Source organism: Podarcis cretensis (genome assembly GCF_951804945.1).
Source record: "Podarcis cretensis genome assembly, chromosome: 9".
Lineage (NCBI taxonomy): Eukaryota > Metazoa > Chordata > Lepidosauria > Squamata > Lacertidae > Podarcis > Podarcis cretensis.
In genome coordinates, this window is record NC_137178.1 from 29,158,322 (window position 1) to 29,174,426 (window position 16,105).

At 43.2% G+C, this 16,105-nt stretch overlaps 1 protein-coding gene and 1 long non-coding RNA gene across 2 annotated transcripts in view; one reads left to right on the forward strand and one right to left on the reverse strand.

Annotated features, from left to right (window-relative positions):
* Nucleotides 1–16,105, forward strand: part of SYNPO2 (synaptopodin 2) — a 100,519-nt gene that overhangs the window by 62,098 nt on the left and 22,316 nt on the right. Inside the window, exons 2-4 of the mRNA XM_079990190.1 lie at nucleotides 3,727–3,878; nucleotides 7,757–8,529; nucleotides 12,058–14,414. Of these exons, the coding sequence (XP_079846316.1) occupies nucleotides 3,727–3,878; nucleotides 7,757–8,529; nucleotides 12,058–14,414 (3,282 nt within the window). The remainder of the gene's footprint in view (nucleotides 1–3,726; nucleotides 3,879–7,756; nucleotides 8,530–12,057; nucleotides 14,415–16,105) is intronic.
* Nucleotides 5,754–8,166, reverse strand: LOC307223941. Its single transcript, XR_013842335.1, has 2 exons — nucleotides 8,027–8,166; nucleotides 5,754–7,788 (listed from the first exon to the last, which is right to left on the reverse strand). It is a non-coding gene; the product is annotated as an uncharacterized lncRNA (long non-coding RNA).

A 16,105-nucleotide genomic window follows, 5' to 3' on the forward strand; every position in this document is an offset into this window, starting at 1 on the left:
TTTTTTCTGCATAGGAGCAGCACATGTGCAACTTAGTGTATAGAAAACAAACCCTGTCTCAGTTGAGTGGTTGGTGGCTGGCAGCAGGTGACTTCCAGGACCATCTCAAACCATGAGATGGTCATCTCAGAGACAACTCAGATGGGGAGTAGCTAGCCTACAGCAAGTGTGAGGAATTGGATCCAGTCAGAGGGCAAAATCCAGAAGTGGCAACCCCTCCATGGGCCACTTTGACAAGTGAGTGGGGTCACCCATCAGTCTGTCACTTGCCATCATGTGACATTATGTCACTGAAGTTTCAAGATTCATCATTTTCAGCCTTGGTTTGAATTCAAGCCATGCTTGCAAAGGAAAAATCAGGATTGTGCTCCCAATTTTTTTCTTGCAACCAAAATTGAGCACTTTAAAAAAAAAATGATGCCTTCTTTCTGTTAGTGTGCAGGAGTGGGCTCCTGGCTCTTCCTTTTTTGCAGCCACATCATTATAGAATAATGGCTTTTTTAGCTGCTGCGTCACACTGTTGGCTCATGTCAAGTTTGTGGTCAACCAAGACTCCTAGATCCTTTTCACATGTACTGCTCTCAAGCCAGGTGTCACCCATCTTGTTTTTGTGCCTCTCATCTTTTTTGCCCAAGTGCAATACTTTACATTTCTCCCTGTTAAAATTCATCTTGTTTGTTTTGGCCCAGTTCTCTAATCTGTCAAGGTCATTTTGAAGTGTGATCCTGTCCTCTGGGGTGTTAGCCACCCCTCCCAGTTTGGTGTCATCTGCAAATTTGATCAGGATGCCCTTGAGTCCATCATCCAAGTCGTTGATAAAGATGTTGAATAAGACCGGGCCCAAGACAGAACCCTGTGGCACCCCACTAGTCACTCTTCTAAGTGTGGGGAAGGTGGGCATGGTTCATCCAAAATAGCCTGGTGGGCCAGCCCCTGGGTCCTTGCAGGCCTAATTATAACCCCAGGCCACAGGTGCCCAACCAGTGAATTACCAGCTCAAACCACTGTGTAAGGAGCTGTAATGTTCATGTATTTGTGTTCTGTTGAGGCACTGTTGAGTCTGCGTCACATTGCTTTATATCATTTCCATTCACTTATTCTCATTTCAAATCTAGATTATAGATATGCAGAAAAAGTAACTCTGTGATAGTGTATCAAGACTTCAGCAATTTCAGCAGTAAACTTGCATACCATCCAACATTTTTCTGATGAAAATAGGGGTATCCCATTCCATACCTTACAATAATTTTCTGACGAAAATCAGGACGTCCTAAAGAAAAGTGGGACATTTCTGGGATCAAATCAGAAAATCTGTAAATCTCAGACTGACCATGGAAAATAGAGAGACTTGGAGGATCTGAACCTGCTGTAGAAGCAGATGCAACCGATTCTTGTCTTAAGAACTGAGTTCAATGGAATTTCATTCTTCCGGTTTGCAGCTGAAGACAGCTGTATGTAGCACTGACTGCCTGGTTCCTTGTGATGTCACAAGTATTATTATTAATAATAATAATAATAATAATAATAATAATAATAATAATTTTATTATTTATATTCCACACATCTGGCTGGGTTTCCCAAATAATAATAATAATAATAATAATAATAATAATAATAATAATAATAATAATAATAATTTTATTATTTATATTCCACACATCTGGCTGGGTTTCCCATATAAAAATTGTAAAACACCAAACACTAAAAATATCCTAATACAGGGCTGCCTTCAGATGTCTTCTAAAAGATAGTTGTTTATTTCCTTGACATCTGATGGAAGGGCATTCCACAGAGCTGGCACCACTACCAAGACGGCCCTCTGTCTGGTTTCCTGTAACCTCACTTCTCGCAGTGAGGGAACCGCCAGAAGGACCTCGGAGCTGGACCTCAGTGTCCGGGCTGAAGGACTGGGGTGGAGATGTTCTTTCAGGTATACTGGGCCGAGGTCATTTAGGGCCTTAAAGGTCAGCACCAACACTTTGAATTGTACTTAGAAACGTACTGGGAGCCAATGTAGGTGTTTCAGGACCAGTGTTATATGGTTTCAGCAGCCACTCCCAGTCACCAGTCTAGCTGCTACATTCTGGATTAGTTGTAGTTTCCAAGTCACCTTCAAAGGTAGCCCTACAAAGAGCACATTGCAGTAGTCCAAGCGGGAGATAACTAGAGCATGCACCACTCTGGCAAGACAGTCTGCAGGCAGGTAGGGTCTCAGCCTGTGTATCAGATGGAGCTGGTGGACAGCTGCCCTGGACACAGAATTAACCTGTGCCTCCACAGACAGCTGTGAGTCCATAATGACTCCAAGGCTGTGCACCTGGTCCTTCAAGAACACAGTTACCCCATTCGGGACCAGGCAGTCCTCCACACCTGCCTGCCTCCTGTCCCCCCAAAACAGTACTTCTATCTTTTCAGGATTCAACCTCAATCTGTTAGCCAGATTGAGTCTATTTCCCTCCTATTCTCTAGAGCAGGTTTTCAATATTTAAAAAACCACGGAACAAAATAAATGCTAAGTTATAAAAATAACCATTGAAATGTGTCAGTTACAGATAGGTAGCCGTGTTGGTCTGCCATAGTCAAAACAAAATAATTTTTTTTCCCTTCCAGTAGCACCTTAAAGACCAACTAAGTTAGTTCTTGGTATGAGCTTTTGTGTGCATGCACACTTCTTCAGATACACAGAAGAAGTATCTGAAGAAGTGTGCATGCACACAAAAGCTCATACCAAGAACTAACTTAGTTGGTCTTTAAGGTGCCATTGAAATGTGAATGACCCTGTGAAAGAGCAAGGGAAATGATTGAGTATTCAAGTGGTACCTCATTGGCATTTTGAAAGTGGAAGAAGCTAGGTGCATCCCACTGTAGAAATACATTCTAAGGTGCCTGGTTTTTGTTTTTGTTCTGATACATCTATAGGTAAAGGTAAAGGTAAAGGTACCCCTGCCCGTACGGGCCAGTCTTGACAGACTCTGGGGTTGTGCGCCCATCTCACTTAAGAGGCCAGGGGCCAGCGCTGTCCGGAGACACTTCCAGGTCACGTGGCCAGCGTGACATCGCTGCTCTGGCGAGCCAGAGCCGTACACGGAAACGCCGTTTAGCTTCCCGCTGGTAAGCGGTCCCTATTTATCTACTTGCACCCGGAGGTGCTTTCGAACTGCTAGGTTGGCAGGCGCTGGGACCGAGCAGCGGGAGCGCACCCCGCCGCAGGGATTCGAACCGCCGACCTTTCGATCGGCAAGTCCTAGGCGCTGAGGCTTTAACCCACAGCGCCACCTGCGTCCCTGATATATCTATACAACCTGCTTTATTATGTTTTTCAACCATTCTCTATCAATCAAGAAAATTATTGAGGGTTTTTTGTTGCAGCTAGCCTGCTTCTGAGGTGGCAGACGAGTTTTAGTGAGTGTCCTTTTTTCATTCTACAAACCATCACTCTGGTCATCTGCACATTATAGCCTTCCGGGGCACCCATCCTTTGATTGAAATCAAGGGGCATGAGCTGGTGATATGTGGTCAGCAGTAAGAGAGAGAGAGAAATTGAAAATGTAAGTAGATGAAATGTAGAAGAATTTGATAAATTACTGCAATCATTGCAGTCTTTCATGAATCAAAACAATGGATAAATACAGCTTTCTTATGGCATCTTGTTGCCCCATACGAATGAAATGAACTTTTTTTCCCTGCCACTATCTGAATCGATGCTTTACTGTTTATTTCTTTCAGATTCGCAATAAAAGCAAAGCATCCAAGGCTGGGCTGTGTGAAGGGGATGAGGTGATATCAATCAATGGCAACCCTTGTGACGACTTGACCTATTCTGAAGTTATCGCTCTGATGGAAGGCTTGGCTGACACTCTCCAGATGCTTATCAAGAGGTAAAGGAAACTCAGCTTGGCTACATATACTGATAAGGTCCATGTTATAGTCCCATGGGGATTTTGGGAACCAACTTTGCACTTTCTATGTCACTTTACACAATTTTTAATATACCATTTTAAGAACACCTATTTTCACAATCACAATGCCTGGTTCTTTGTGCTTCCTAATTGCACCAAGAAAGTGCAAATTACTGTATTTTTCGCTCTATAAGTCGCACCAGACCACAAGACGCACCTAGTTTTTGGAGGAGGAAAACAAGAAAAAAAATATTCTGAAACTCAGAAGCCAGGACAGCAAGAGGGATCGCTGCACAGTGAAAGCAGCGATCCCTCTTGCTGTTCTGGCTTCTGGGATAGCTGTGCAACCTGCTATCACTCCATAAGACGCACACACATTTCCCCTTACTTTTTAGGAGGGAAAAAGTGAGTCTTATAGAGCAAAAAATACGGTAATTACATTATTTCATTGGAAAACTGAGCCTTCGACCCTGAACAATTTACTAAGGATTAATTCCCATGGAAATAGGTATAGGATCATTCTGACAGTCATAACACAAAATTATCTAAACTTTCAGAGGGATCAGAGTAGTGTTCACTTTTAAACAGCATCAGCCTGTTGAAGTTCATACAGTGGTGTGATAGGAGTTGTACCACTTATCATTTATATAATAGAAAATGCATTTGCCCAATAAGAGTGAAGATTAAATCCCACAGACCAGATACAAATACTGAAATTTAAGACCTAGAGGGAACAACGCACTTTGTATCTTGTGGTCAGTCTCCCCACAACAGAAGTGCAACTTGGTTAATTGTAATCATCAGACTTTAAAGAAAGATGTTTAATCCTGCACAGCAAAGGGCAAACATGTACTGTTGGGGACAGGAGATGGTGTATAAAGACTTCAAGTATATCCATAGGCAGAGAGCCTTTTAAGGGGGGAATTCTTTGTGGCTCTGTTTCTGTCTCTCCCTCTTTCTTTCTTTCCCTCCCTCCCTCCTGTCCTCACATAAACAGAAATCCAGACACACTAAGCTACCAATAAAGGCCAACGTTTATCTGGCTCACAACCAGTCTTCCTTCCTACAAGGAAATGTTTACAGATTCATAGTTTATTAAGCACCACAATTGATTGTCCAAATAACACAACATGATGGAAACCAGCTACATTCACAGGGCTCCATAAATTAAGATGCTTGACCTTTTGGGAGCTCCATCCATGGTTTGATAGATATTATGGACCAGCCCTGTGTCCAGGTACTGTTTCCAGCAACTGATACAGATGTGCAAGACAGAGACAGAGTGGGACTGAGATTTGCCAGAACAGATGGCATTTTAAGCATGTCTTTTAATTTACCAGTTTCCCCTAAAATCTTCAGCCAACAGTGCCAGATCCTGCATAATTTATTCATGCTTTTTATTGAGTATACTGAACTTTTGCTTCCTCAAAGCCAGATAGAAAATTCATGGTATATCACTTGGATGTACAGTGGTACCTCGGGTTAAGTACTTAATTCGTTCTGGAGCTCCATTCTTAACCTGAAACTGTTCTTAACCTGAAGCACCACTTTAGCTAATGGGGCCTCCTGCTGCCGCTGCACCACCGGAGCATGATTTCTGTTCTCATCCTGAAGCAAAGTTCTTAACCTGAAGCACTATTTCTGGGTTAGCGGAGTCTGTAACCTGAAGCGTATGTAATCTGAAGCGTATGTAACCTGAGATACCACTGTATGGTTGTGGGGTCTGAGGGAACCAAGGACTTACATTTCCCCCCTTTCCTTTAAGATGTGACAGCCTTGGGTCCATATTAGACCCCTTTAGTGCTACTGAGACACCACTCTGCAATTTGCTGGATTAAAAGAGAGATCTCCATATGGCACAATACTGTATGTTTTTATTTGTTAACTTTATATTTCACCCTTTGTCCCAAAAAGGTGGCATTGATATTAACACACTTAACAGCTATATTAACTAGCAGTGCCCTTTCCCAATGGCCAAGTGGGTTATCAATAAGACCCACAAGTAAGTTCCATTCAACAAAAGCCCCCAATGACTTCAAATAGAAATGTACTGCTCACAAATTCAATACATTTTACTGCTTCTTATTGATCCTGCCTGTGGAATTTGTGAGTAACTTCCCATTAAACAGCCATTCTGTGAAGTACAATATTATTTAACTAATAGAAGAATTAGAGGGAATCATTAGACTCTCACCATCCCAGAAACAAAAAATGACTTGTCATCTCTCCTGACCAGGAGCACCTCTGTTTTGCCTTTTCATATATAGTCCATTGCTGCCTCTAGGCAGTAACAAAGGGGTGAATAGTTCTCTGATGACAATACTATGACTTTCATATTGTAGAATCTGGCTTCTAGGAGCCAAGAAAAGAGAAAAAAGTCATTTTTAGATGCTTTTGAAAAGCTTGTTTAAAATGTGGGACACATTGGGATTGCCCTAAAAATCAACTGGGCTTTGAATGCTCAAAAACCCAAAGGATTGGTTCACACATTCACTGCCAATTTTCCCCACATTCTCACAGTAAAAGATATTGCCTTTGAGAAGGGATAGGGTATCCAATGACAGACAGCGAACCTCGATACCACAAAGCATTCCCTTAGCTGGAAGTCACATGTGGCCTGATCCTGCTGGGTACAAGGGGATTGCCATTTGCAATTAAGGACAGACCTTGTGAAGCCTGTCTTGTTTTGAAGTCAGCTTTCCGCCAAGTATTATGCCATCATTCCTCAAAGGTAAAGGTACTTTTCTCAGGGAAATTGGAGCAAAATCGAAGGGTAGCAGGGCAGAGCTTGGCCTTCCCTCAAAGACTCACCCCATCTCTAGTTTCAGTGCTAAAGGCTAAAATCCTCCAACCCTGTTCTTTAGAATAGTTCCACTCAGTTGTGTGGCATATACGCTAAATGAAGAACAAACCTTGGTGACAGCTCACTGTATGTCCAGAGTGAGACAAACCATGAGAGTGGGTGTTGATGATACACGAAGCCAAACTATGGCTTATTCCCAGTTAGTATGGCAGCAGAACCACAGGAGTTGTGTGGCAGCCACAACCCTCTCCAATAATCTGCACATTTGAACATGCACACTAAGCTATGGTTTGATCTAGTGAAAAGAATGCCATCTTTAACATGTTCTTCTTCATAATACATGGAAATACATGGAAATATGTTTGAGGCTCATCAATATACTGGAAGACCAGGATAGAAAGATGCATTAGCATCAGTGTCAACACTTGTTCAGGTGTCTACGTTTCTTACTGTTAGTAAAAAAAAAACCAAAAACTTTACTAGTTTTGTCCTACAAAGCAAATTATGTGATAGATTTAGATACTAACTAGGAAGGAACTAGGAAACCACCTCACATTTGGCTGGCAGCAGTGGAACTTAATGAAGCAGGATACCCAGTGCCACATCCACAGCCCTGCCACTGGTGCTGGCCCGGGCAGAAGGTTGAAACTGATTGTTTGCTTTGCCAGCTCCTAGACTGGTGCAGTGAAAAGGCCTGAATGAGGCTTGTTGACATCACACAACAGCAGCTGGGTTGACTTGGGATCCAGAGGATTTCTTGCTTGGCCAAACTCCATTCTGAGATTCATTTGTAAACTCTTGGTTCTCCCCAGCTTAAGTCCAGTACTGCATACACCAGGGATAGCTGTGGTGTGCTATTGTTGGACTACAACTCCCATCATCCCTGACCATTGAGCATGCTAGCTGGGGCTGATGGTAGTTGTACTCCAAAAGTCTGGAGGGCAACACATTGACTACTTGTGCAATGCACTGTATTGATGATGTGAACTTTTTAAAAAGTAGCTTGATACATAATTAGATTTACAACTCAGATTTGCTATTTGTGTCTCCGCAGATCTTCCAGTGGAGTAAATGAGTCCTTCAGTCCTGAAACAGAAAATGGCAGTGACATTAAAAATGAGGAATATAAAGAGAGCACTACCCTGCAAATCAGAACAGCAGCCCCCAGACCTCACCAACAACTGCAGATCATAGGGGCAACCCATGAAATACTCCAGAAAGAGCAGCAAAGCAATGCCGAAAGAGATATCACCCCTTCTCACAAAATCCTTCCCAAAGTGATAGAAGCCCCTAAAACACAATTCATAGAGGTGCCTGCTTTCACCGGGGAAAAGCCAGGACCAACAGTTGAGCTCCAGTTGTCCCTCTTGCATGGCAAACACAAAGGCAGCAGTGTTCCCAGCCTGACTGTCCTGGGAGCTGAACAGCGCAAGTCCTCAGAAGCGGGAGCCACCCTACCGCAAGATGGGACTAGCTGGCTGACTGCAGGTCCCGCGGCTGAAAAAGACCACGCTGTCCAGTGGTCAAGCAGAACATTCCAGGCTGCTGGCGGCAAAGAGGTCAAAGCAGCCCTCAGAGCTGAGACAAAGGAGCCGTCTCTCACCAAGGTAGAGGTGATCCTAGACTGCTCTGACAGGGCAAAGGAAGAGTTTGGGTCTCTGGCCGAAAAGGGGTGTGTGGATTCTCAAGTGGAAGGAGGGCAGTCAGAAGCACCTCCTTCTGTAGTCTCCTTCGGCATCTCGTCAGAAGGCACAGAGCAGGGAGAAGACGACCAGCACTCTGAAAGGGAACATAGCAGACCTCACAAACACAGGGCAAGGCACGCCAGTGAGTATGTTATCGCTTTGCTTGAGACTTACATTTTGCAACGTAGAACATTTCAAAGTGCAATTGCCTCCATGTGCTTAGAATTAATATAAACTTTAAAAGGGGGTTTCTTAATATCTCCCCCTCACTTTTCTAAATGCCATTCAGTTTCTGTTGTTTTGATATGTCGTTTTTGTAAGCCCTGTAGTAATATTTTTTTAAAAAAAAATCAGTAGGAATTGAATGTTCTTCATAGCACTGACTAGAAAGCTCGCTTTGAAACATTATCTAGGTCTGCTAACTTTCTACTGCTAAAAATACTTGCTGGTACAGACAGCCTGTGGGGCTTCTTAACAAAGACGTAAAAGGCAATTTGACAGAGATTGTCCCAGAAGAGAGAAATGTTGTCAGGCATACCGTTTCTTGCTTGTAGGTTTCACCATGTACAAAGAAAGGCTGTGTTTTGTCTAGAATTGGCACACTTATGATACTACTTCTATTAAAAGTCGAGAAGGATTTTTTTTTAAAAAAAGGAAAAGTGGTGAAGTAGTGAAGCTTGATGATGCTTGCAGAAAGTCGCTTTGACAGACACCAGCATGTGTATTTTTGGCCAGTTATATGATCCCTTTCAGTTTTGCAAGGCTTCTCTACACTGTAAAGTGAACTTACTATTCCTTCTGCCTCCCATACCTAGAGGTCAGTGCAAAATCTACACAAGGTCTTTAATTGGAAGTAAACTAGTTGACCAATAGTACAACAGCTAAAAAAGACTAACTCAGATACAGCTTTTCTCAAAGCATCCATTTATTGATTCACTTCTGTTCCTGGCAGTTGTGCATTCACTGTGGACTATTTCAAGAATTCCGTCAAGCGATTTTTCATTGCAAAATGACAAAGGCTTGATGCTATACTGTAGCATTGAGCTGTCTTACACAGGCTGAGCATGATAACCCATTACTAATTCCCCTGCAAGCATATTTTTAGAATTATAGCCGTTTGCATCAGTGTGTAAATTAAGCTGTTGCTTATGCTTGAAGTGCCCAGCTGTAATCCACATATTTATGTCATATTTAACAAAGTATAAAAGAACAGCATGCATGCTTTGCATTTTGGCAGTGAAGCCAGCAGCAACTGTGGGGTTGTGCTTGTCAGATTACACCATCGGTTTAGTTAGAAAGGAGTTTGACTAAATACCCATAATTAAGCCATTCAATATAGGAATGTTTTGCATGCTTCAAGTACCATTGCAATGAATACAAATCAGGGAGTCGTATTTCCTTTCTTAAAGAAGAAAATACATTCATTTCTAAACACATAAACATAGGCTGGTATCAAAAGAGTCACTATAGGCTTAGGTACCATATACACAAGGGCTAACGTGCGCCCAATATGATTTTTGTTTCCCCCGCTCTTTGAATAGTAGGCTCCCACACTCGTGTCATATCATAAACTGCTTTAGAAACAGCTTCCAATGTGTTTTACAATGAGATATGGGAGATTTCTGTTTGATAACACCCAAATCTAAAGTCTTTTGGGGTGTGCATCTCTAGTTCCAGGGCTCTTTGGCTCCCAACAAGTAGCTACTATGGAAGTATCCATGAAAACCATGTTCCCTGGATTCGGCTATCTACAGCCTAAAATATTATGTAACATTGTTGTGTTAAAATGGATGCTGTTTGCGATGCATCAAAAGGAAAATGGGGTAGTATATCCCACATTGAAATATAAGCTAGCCTGTAAAGCAACAGGGCTCCATATTATAATATCAATATATTCTAATCTCTGCCAATCTTCCCCAACCAAGTGCTCTCCTGAGATTGCTGGACTCTTCTCTCCCACCATTCCTAGGCAGTGATGTAAAATGTCAGGGATAATGGGATTTATGGTCTAAAACATTTGGAAGGCACCAGGTTGGGAATTCTGTTCTATGCTTTAGTACTCACACTACAGCCTGCTTATCATGTAGCATGTGCCTGCCAATGTTTAAGATCTCATGTCTTATATAACCATCTATTTCCCCTTTTTGCCCAGTACATGCTTCTGGAAGTGGGCAACCCAACCCTATGCCTGTTTATTCAGAAGTATGTCCTCCTCTGATTGATGGGGCTTACTCTCAAATAAGCGTGCATAGGATTGCTGTGATACTGGTGGAAGCATTTTTTACATTACAATGCTTACGCTCAGGCGCAGACCTACATGTGTAAAAGATGAAATATGAGATGAAATATGAATAGAAGGAAATGCTGTTTATCTCAGGATAGCAAAATGTGAGCATTCGATAGCAGTTCATTCAAGGTGAAAAGTTTATATCCTCCAGAGCTTCTTTTTAAATAAAAACTAGAGACATTAACAGAAATTAGTTATTAAAGTAGAGTTATAACATGTTTTTTAAAAAATAAAAATAAATGTAAATTAATACCACTGATTTAGGTCTGCTTACCGAGTCTGCTTTATTTTTTTCACTCCCCAGAGAAAGAAATGGTTACATTTAATTAAAGTATTTATTTCATATTGTTTTAAAAAAATCCAATTCTGAATAGCATGATTCAATACCATGGTTACAATTATTCACATTCAAAATGGTTTTCAGGGTACAGGGATTCAAACTTATTTTCCTGTGGATATAAATCCTGGATGATCACATTATTTTCTGTTTGTAGAAGAACTTGTGATTTGTCTTGCCCTGCAATTCTGCAGCAAAACTGGGCTGCCTTCCGTAGGACCAGATATGGCACTGCTGGGAGAGTTCCCAATAGCTACTTTGGGCATGATAGCACAGATACCTCCAGTGGGATCCTTTTCTTTTTCTTTTACTCTCCTCTCCTTTGAACAGAAGGCTATCCATGCCTTATCATATAATCTGCTTATAAAAGCCTACTACATTGCAACCATGGTTTTCTATGCCGCATAGAAGGCTCAGGATAGAGAAATACAAGGGCTAGTTGTGTCGCAGTAGGACTGTGTGTGTATGTGTATATAAAATATTCCTGGTTTTATTCAAACTCCTATTCCTTACACCATAACTTTCAGACATGTGGGGAGAGGGAGATCGCTGGACAAGTTGAACCATTTAACTATTTCAGAGGAATTGATCTTGTTTAAGTTAATAAACACATTCTCCAAGCTTCTCCAGGAGTATGTGTGGCTAACTCAGCATCCATAGTATATGTACGTCTATCTGACACTTCTGATTTATCTTCTATATTATACTGGCTTATATATATGTACACAGACAGAAGCAAATATGTGACATCAAAAGCTCTTGAAAGTGGAGCTAGCAAATCCATAAGAAAAAAAAAATTGTGCAATGAATGTCAGCCAGGGAGGAATGATTGCTATGGAATTTTTATCATGGCTGGAACTGTGGGAAAAGATTAATCTTAATGCCTTTCCTATGCATCTTTACATAAGGGGGAACATTCCAGCTCTAGAGAAAGAAAGATTAGGACTGCACTCTTGCACCCCAAATAGCTATTGTGCAGCTTATGGTTAAAATGGCTCTCATGTTACGCTGTTGCCTGAGATGTGTTCTTTAATCCTTTTCTGCAGGGCTCAGACGGAGTGAGAGTCAGTCAGAGAAGCAGGTGAAAGAAGCCAAGTCTAAATGTAAGAGCATTGCCCTCTTGCTGACAGCAGCTCCAAATCCCAATTCCAAGGGGGTGTTGATGTTCAAGAAGCGTCGCCAAAGAGCTAGGAAATATACGTTGGTCAGCTACGGGACTGGGGAGCTAGAGCGTTACGAGGACGAGGGTGAAGAAGACGAAGGTGAAGAAGGTGAGAAAGAGAACGCTTTTGAAATTACCTTGCTAGGCACGAGCGAGTCGGAAATCGATGAAGATTTCTTCTCCGACATTGACAAGGAAGACCGGATTGTGACATTTGACTGGGATACTGGACTGCTTGAGGTTGAAAAGAAACCAAAAAGTGGGGACGAGATGTCTCAGCTGCTTCCAGAAAGCAAGGGCAAGGGGGCAGTCATGTTTGCCAAAAGGCGTCAACGGTTGGACCAGATCACGGCTGAGCAAGAGGCAATGAGGATGCAGGCAGGGCACAGCTCCTCTGAGGAACACCAGGCAACCACAGCAACCGAGAGCACCTACAAAATGAGCTCCTCCTCATATCAGGCAAAACAGGAAGAATCTTCCAGGGTGAAAAGCCATGTTAGCAAAAGCTACATAGAAGTGAGCCACAGTCATGGTGCAGCAATTCAGCAAAATGGCATCGGGATCACTCCTGAAGCAAACCTGATGTACCCGTCCTCAGAAACCCTTAAAACTGCTGCTTCCAACAGAACAGCCAAGCCTTTCCCTGGTGTACAAAACAGAGCAGCGGCTCCGTTTTCTCCCACCAGAAGCATGACGAGCCCTCTGTCAGATCTCCCTGCGCCACCGCCTTACACTTCTGTCAGCCCACCCCCTGAAACCTTATACAGAACTGTTTTGTCTCCAGTTGCCGCCAGTCCAGCGCAGCCGGCGATCTGGTCTCCAACAGAGTCAACAGAACAGATCGCATCCAGGGATGAAAGGATCGCGGTGCCTGCCAAAAGAACTGGAATATTGCAAGAGGCAAAGAGAAGAAGCACCGCAAAGCCAATGTTTACTTTCAAAGACACCCCCAAGCTGAGCCCTAACCCTGCCCTTCTGTCCCTTGTACAGAATACAGAAGGCAAAAAAGGTGGTGCTGCAGGCTTTGAATCGGGGCCTGAAGAAGACTACCTCAGCTTGGGAGCAGAGGCCTGCAATTTCATGCAAATCCAGGCAGCCAAGCAAAAGGTCCCACCTCCAGTTGCTCCCAAACCCTCGTTAAAGGTTTCTCCCACTGCCGCAACGCCTGCTTCACCAGTCTGGTCACCTCCAGCTGTGGCTGTTACTCAGCCTCCTATCTTTCCAGCTCCAAACTCACCTGAAATGGCAGCTCCAGCACCTGTCAAAACAGCACAACCTGCTTATCCCCCTCCCCAAACTGTCAACGTAGCACAACCTGCTTATCCCCCTCCCCAACCTGTCAACGTAGCACAACCTGCTTATCCCCCTCCTCAATCTGTCAACATAACACAACCTGCTTACCCTCCTCCCCAGCCTGCTTATTCCCCTCCACAGCCCCCAAGTACTCTTAAGCTAGCCAGTCCTTTTAAAGGGCCTCAAACAGCAGCGCCACACCAAAATTATACACCCAAAACAACGCCCACCACCCCAGTAGGAAACGCTGTGCTTGCTGGAGGGGTGGGACCAGCTTTTGAGATGCCCCCAGCTTTGAGTGGGAAAGGAGCCCAGCTCTTTGCCAAAAGGCAGTCGCGGATGGAAAAATATGTGGTAGACTCAGAAACCGTGCAGGCCAATATGGCGCGGGCCGGATCACCAACTCCGTCTTTACCAGCGTCTTGGAAATATTCGTCGAATGTTCGAGCACCACCACCTGTGGGCTATAACCCCATCTACACTCCATCTTATCCTCTCGCTGCTACCAAGCCACAGTCAAAGTCCCCTGCTGCTGCCAAAACTACCAAGAAAAAGCCTAAGAAAGCACTTAGTTCTTTGGAAGTTATGAAGCACCAACCATACCAGCTTAATTCATCCTTATTTACTTTCCAGCCTCCCTCTGATAATAAGGAAAGTGCACTTCCTAAGCAGCCCACGAAGTTTGACTCAGCGTCTGCCTCAAAGCAAGCTCTACCTTCAAGATCGCTCAACGCTGGTTCTCCTTCTAATGTCCGGGAATCTTCAGTGTACTCTGTACCAGCCTACACTTCACAACCTTTCTTCCAGTCGAATGCCTCTAGCCCTGTCATTGAGTCCTGTGTGTCGACAGGCTACCCTTCTTTTTCGAAGCAAGAACCAGCAGCATCTTCTATGTTTAGTGCTCCCAGGCCAAAGTTCTCAGCCAAGAAAGTTGGTGTCTCAGCACAGGTGTGGAAACCCTCGGCCATTGAAGAGTAAAGCATAGATACAACTCAGTATCCACTCAGCTCGCAATGAATTGTTTGCAGTGGTAATCTGGCACTCAAGTGATCCTTGGCTTACTTAATATTTTTTTTCTGATATATCACATGAAATCTGGGTCCAAAAAAAAGCAAAAAAAAAGGTTCAGGCTGAAATCCTATGCACACTTACCTGGGAGTAAGTCCCACTGAAAATGGTGAGGCTTTTTTTTCTGAGTAAACATGCATAGGATGGCACAGTGGATGATTTTTAAATGAATCAAATGAATATTAATTTGCAATGACACACATTTATGTATGCAGTCCTCTTTCATGGCTATGCATGCACAGCGTCCTAAGATGGGCACATGCCACTTCATATTAAGTAAGCAGGATGCTAGGTGTTAGTGCTTCAGTTACACAAATACACAGGGAACCCTGTTCCTGTAATTCATCTGTTAGAACATAGGTTTCACAGAAGGTTTTTGGGGTGGGGGTGGGGGAGACTGGCGGCCAAAGGGTCTGAGCACAATCAAAATAACAATGATATTAGATTTATTTCTGAAAAGTGCCTTCAAATGTTATGTCTCTTATGAATGTTGTGTATAAAAATAGGTATAGAGTCTTGGCCCAGCTCTGCAGTTGAATCCTTATTATGAGACATCTTCAGCGTCCCATTGCTACTATCACTGCAACCATATGTGGGGGGGGGGGAATGAATTGATTCCTTTTTGTATAGCCACTGGGCATGCAAAGTGGTGTATTCGCCAGCAACATTTCCTTGATTCTCAGCTTAAGGTGACACACCACCACAACAGATCCGTGACGGCTTAGCTCACATAAGCACTATAATAACGTGGCTGTGTTACACCTGATCCCGTGACCCCATAACTACAGGGAAATGATTTATACAAATCAGCACTGGTCAGTTTCATTCACTGGAGGTTCAATTGCAGACTTGGGTCATTAGAGAGTAAACTGGTGATCCGCAATCATGAATTACCTCTTCAATTTCCCCCTTCCCCTGGTTAAGGGTAAATAATATTACTAGATTTGGAAGAAGAAAGCCATAGGCTGGAGAGGCTATTCAAACTTTTCCCATTTTGGGGGGAAATGTTGACCTCCTCAGGCCTAGCATTTTGTTCTGTTTTTGACAAGTAGAAAATTACAGGAGCCAGGAGAATGAGCTGGGTCCTACAGCTGTGGAAGTGGTGCAATATGTTCACGTGAAAGCATAGCGACTATAAACTGAAGGGACACGTCCTTGAATACCAGTTTTGCAACCAGAGCAGTATGTGCCTTATAAATACTTGTCTAATGACATGCCATGATTCCTGACCTCATCTTTCTGCGGATCGCTGAGGCACATTCTCGTTTTCACCTTGGGCTTTCCAGTCCTGCTTCTTCCACTGGCGTTTCTTTTCACTCTGCTCTTGTGCTTTCACCCTACTCTTGAGTAATAATACACTGTGGACCAGGAGGATCAAGACACTGTTACCACACCATGTTTGCTGGGTTGAATATCCAGGGTTAGGTTCTGCCAATTTTATTTATGGTTGTGATACAAAAGAACAATATTTGACATCTCCAGTAACGCTTGACTGTCTAGGCTGTATTCACTCTAGACAGACTGAATTCCATTGAATACCGTTTGAGTGCACACACTGAGGTGAGTAAAAA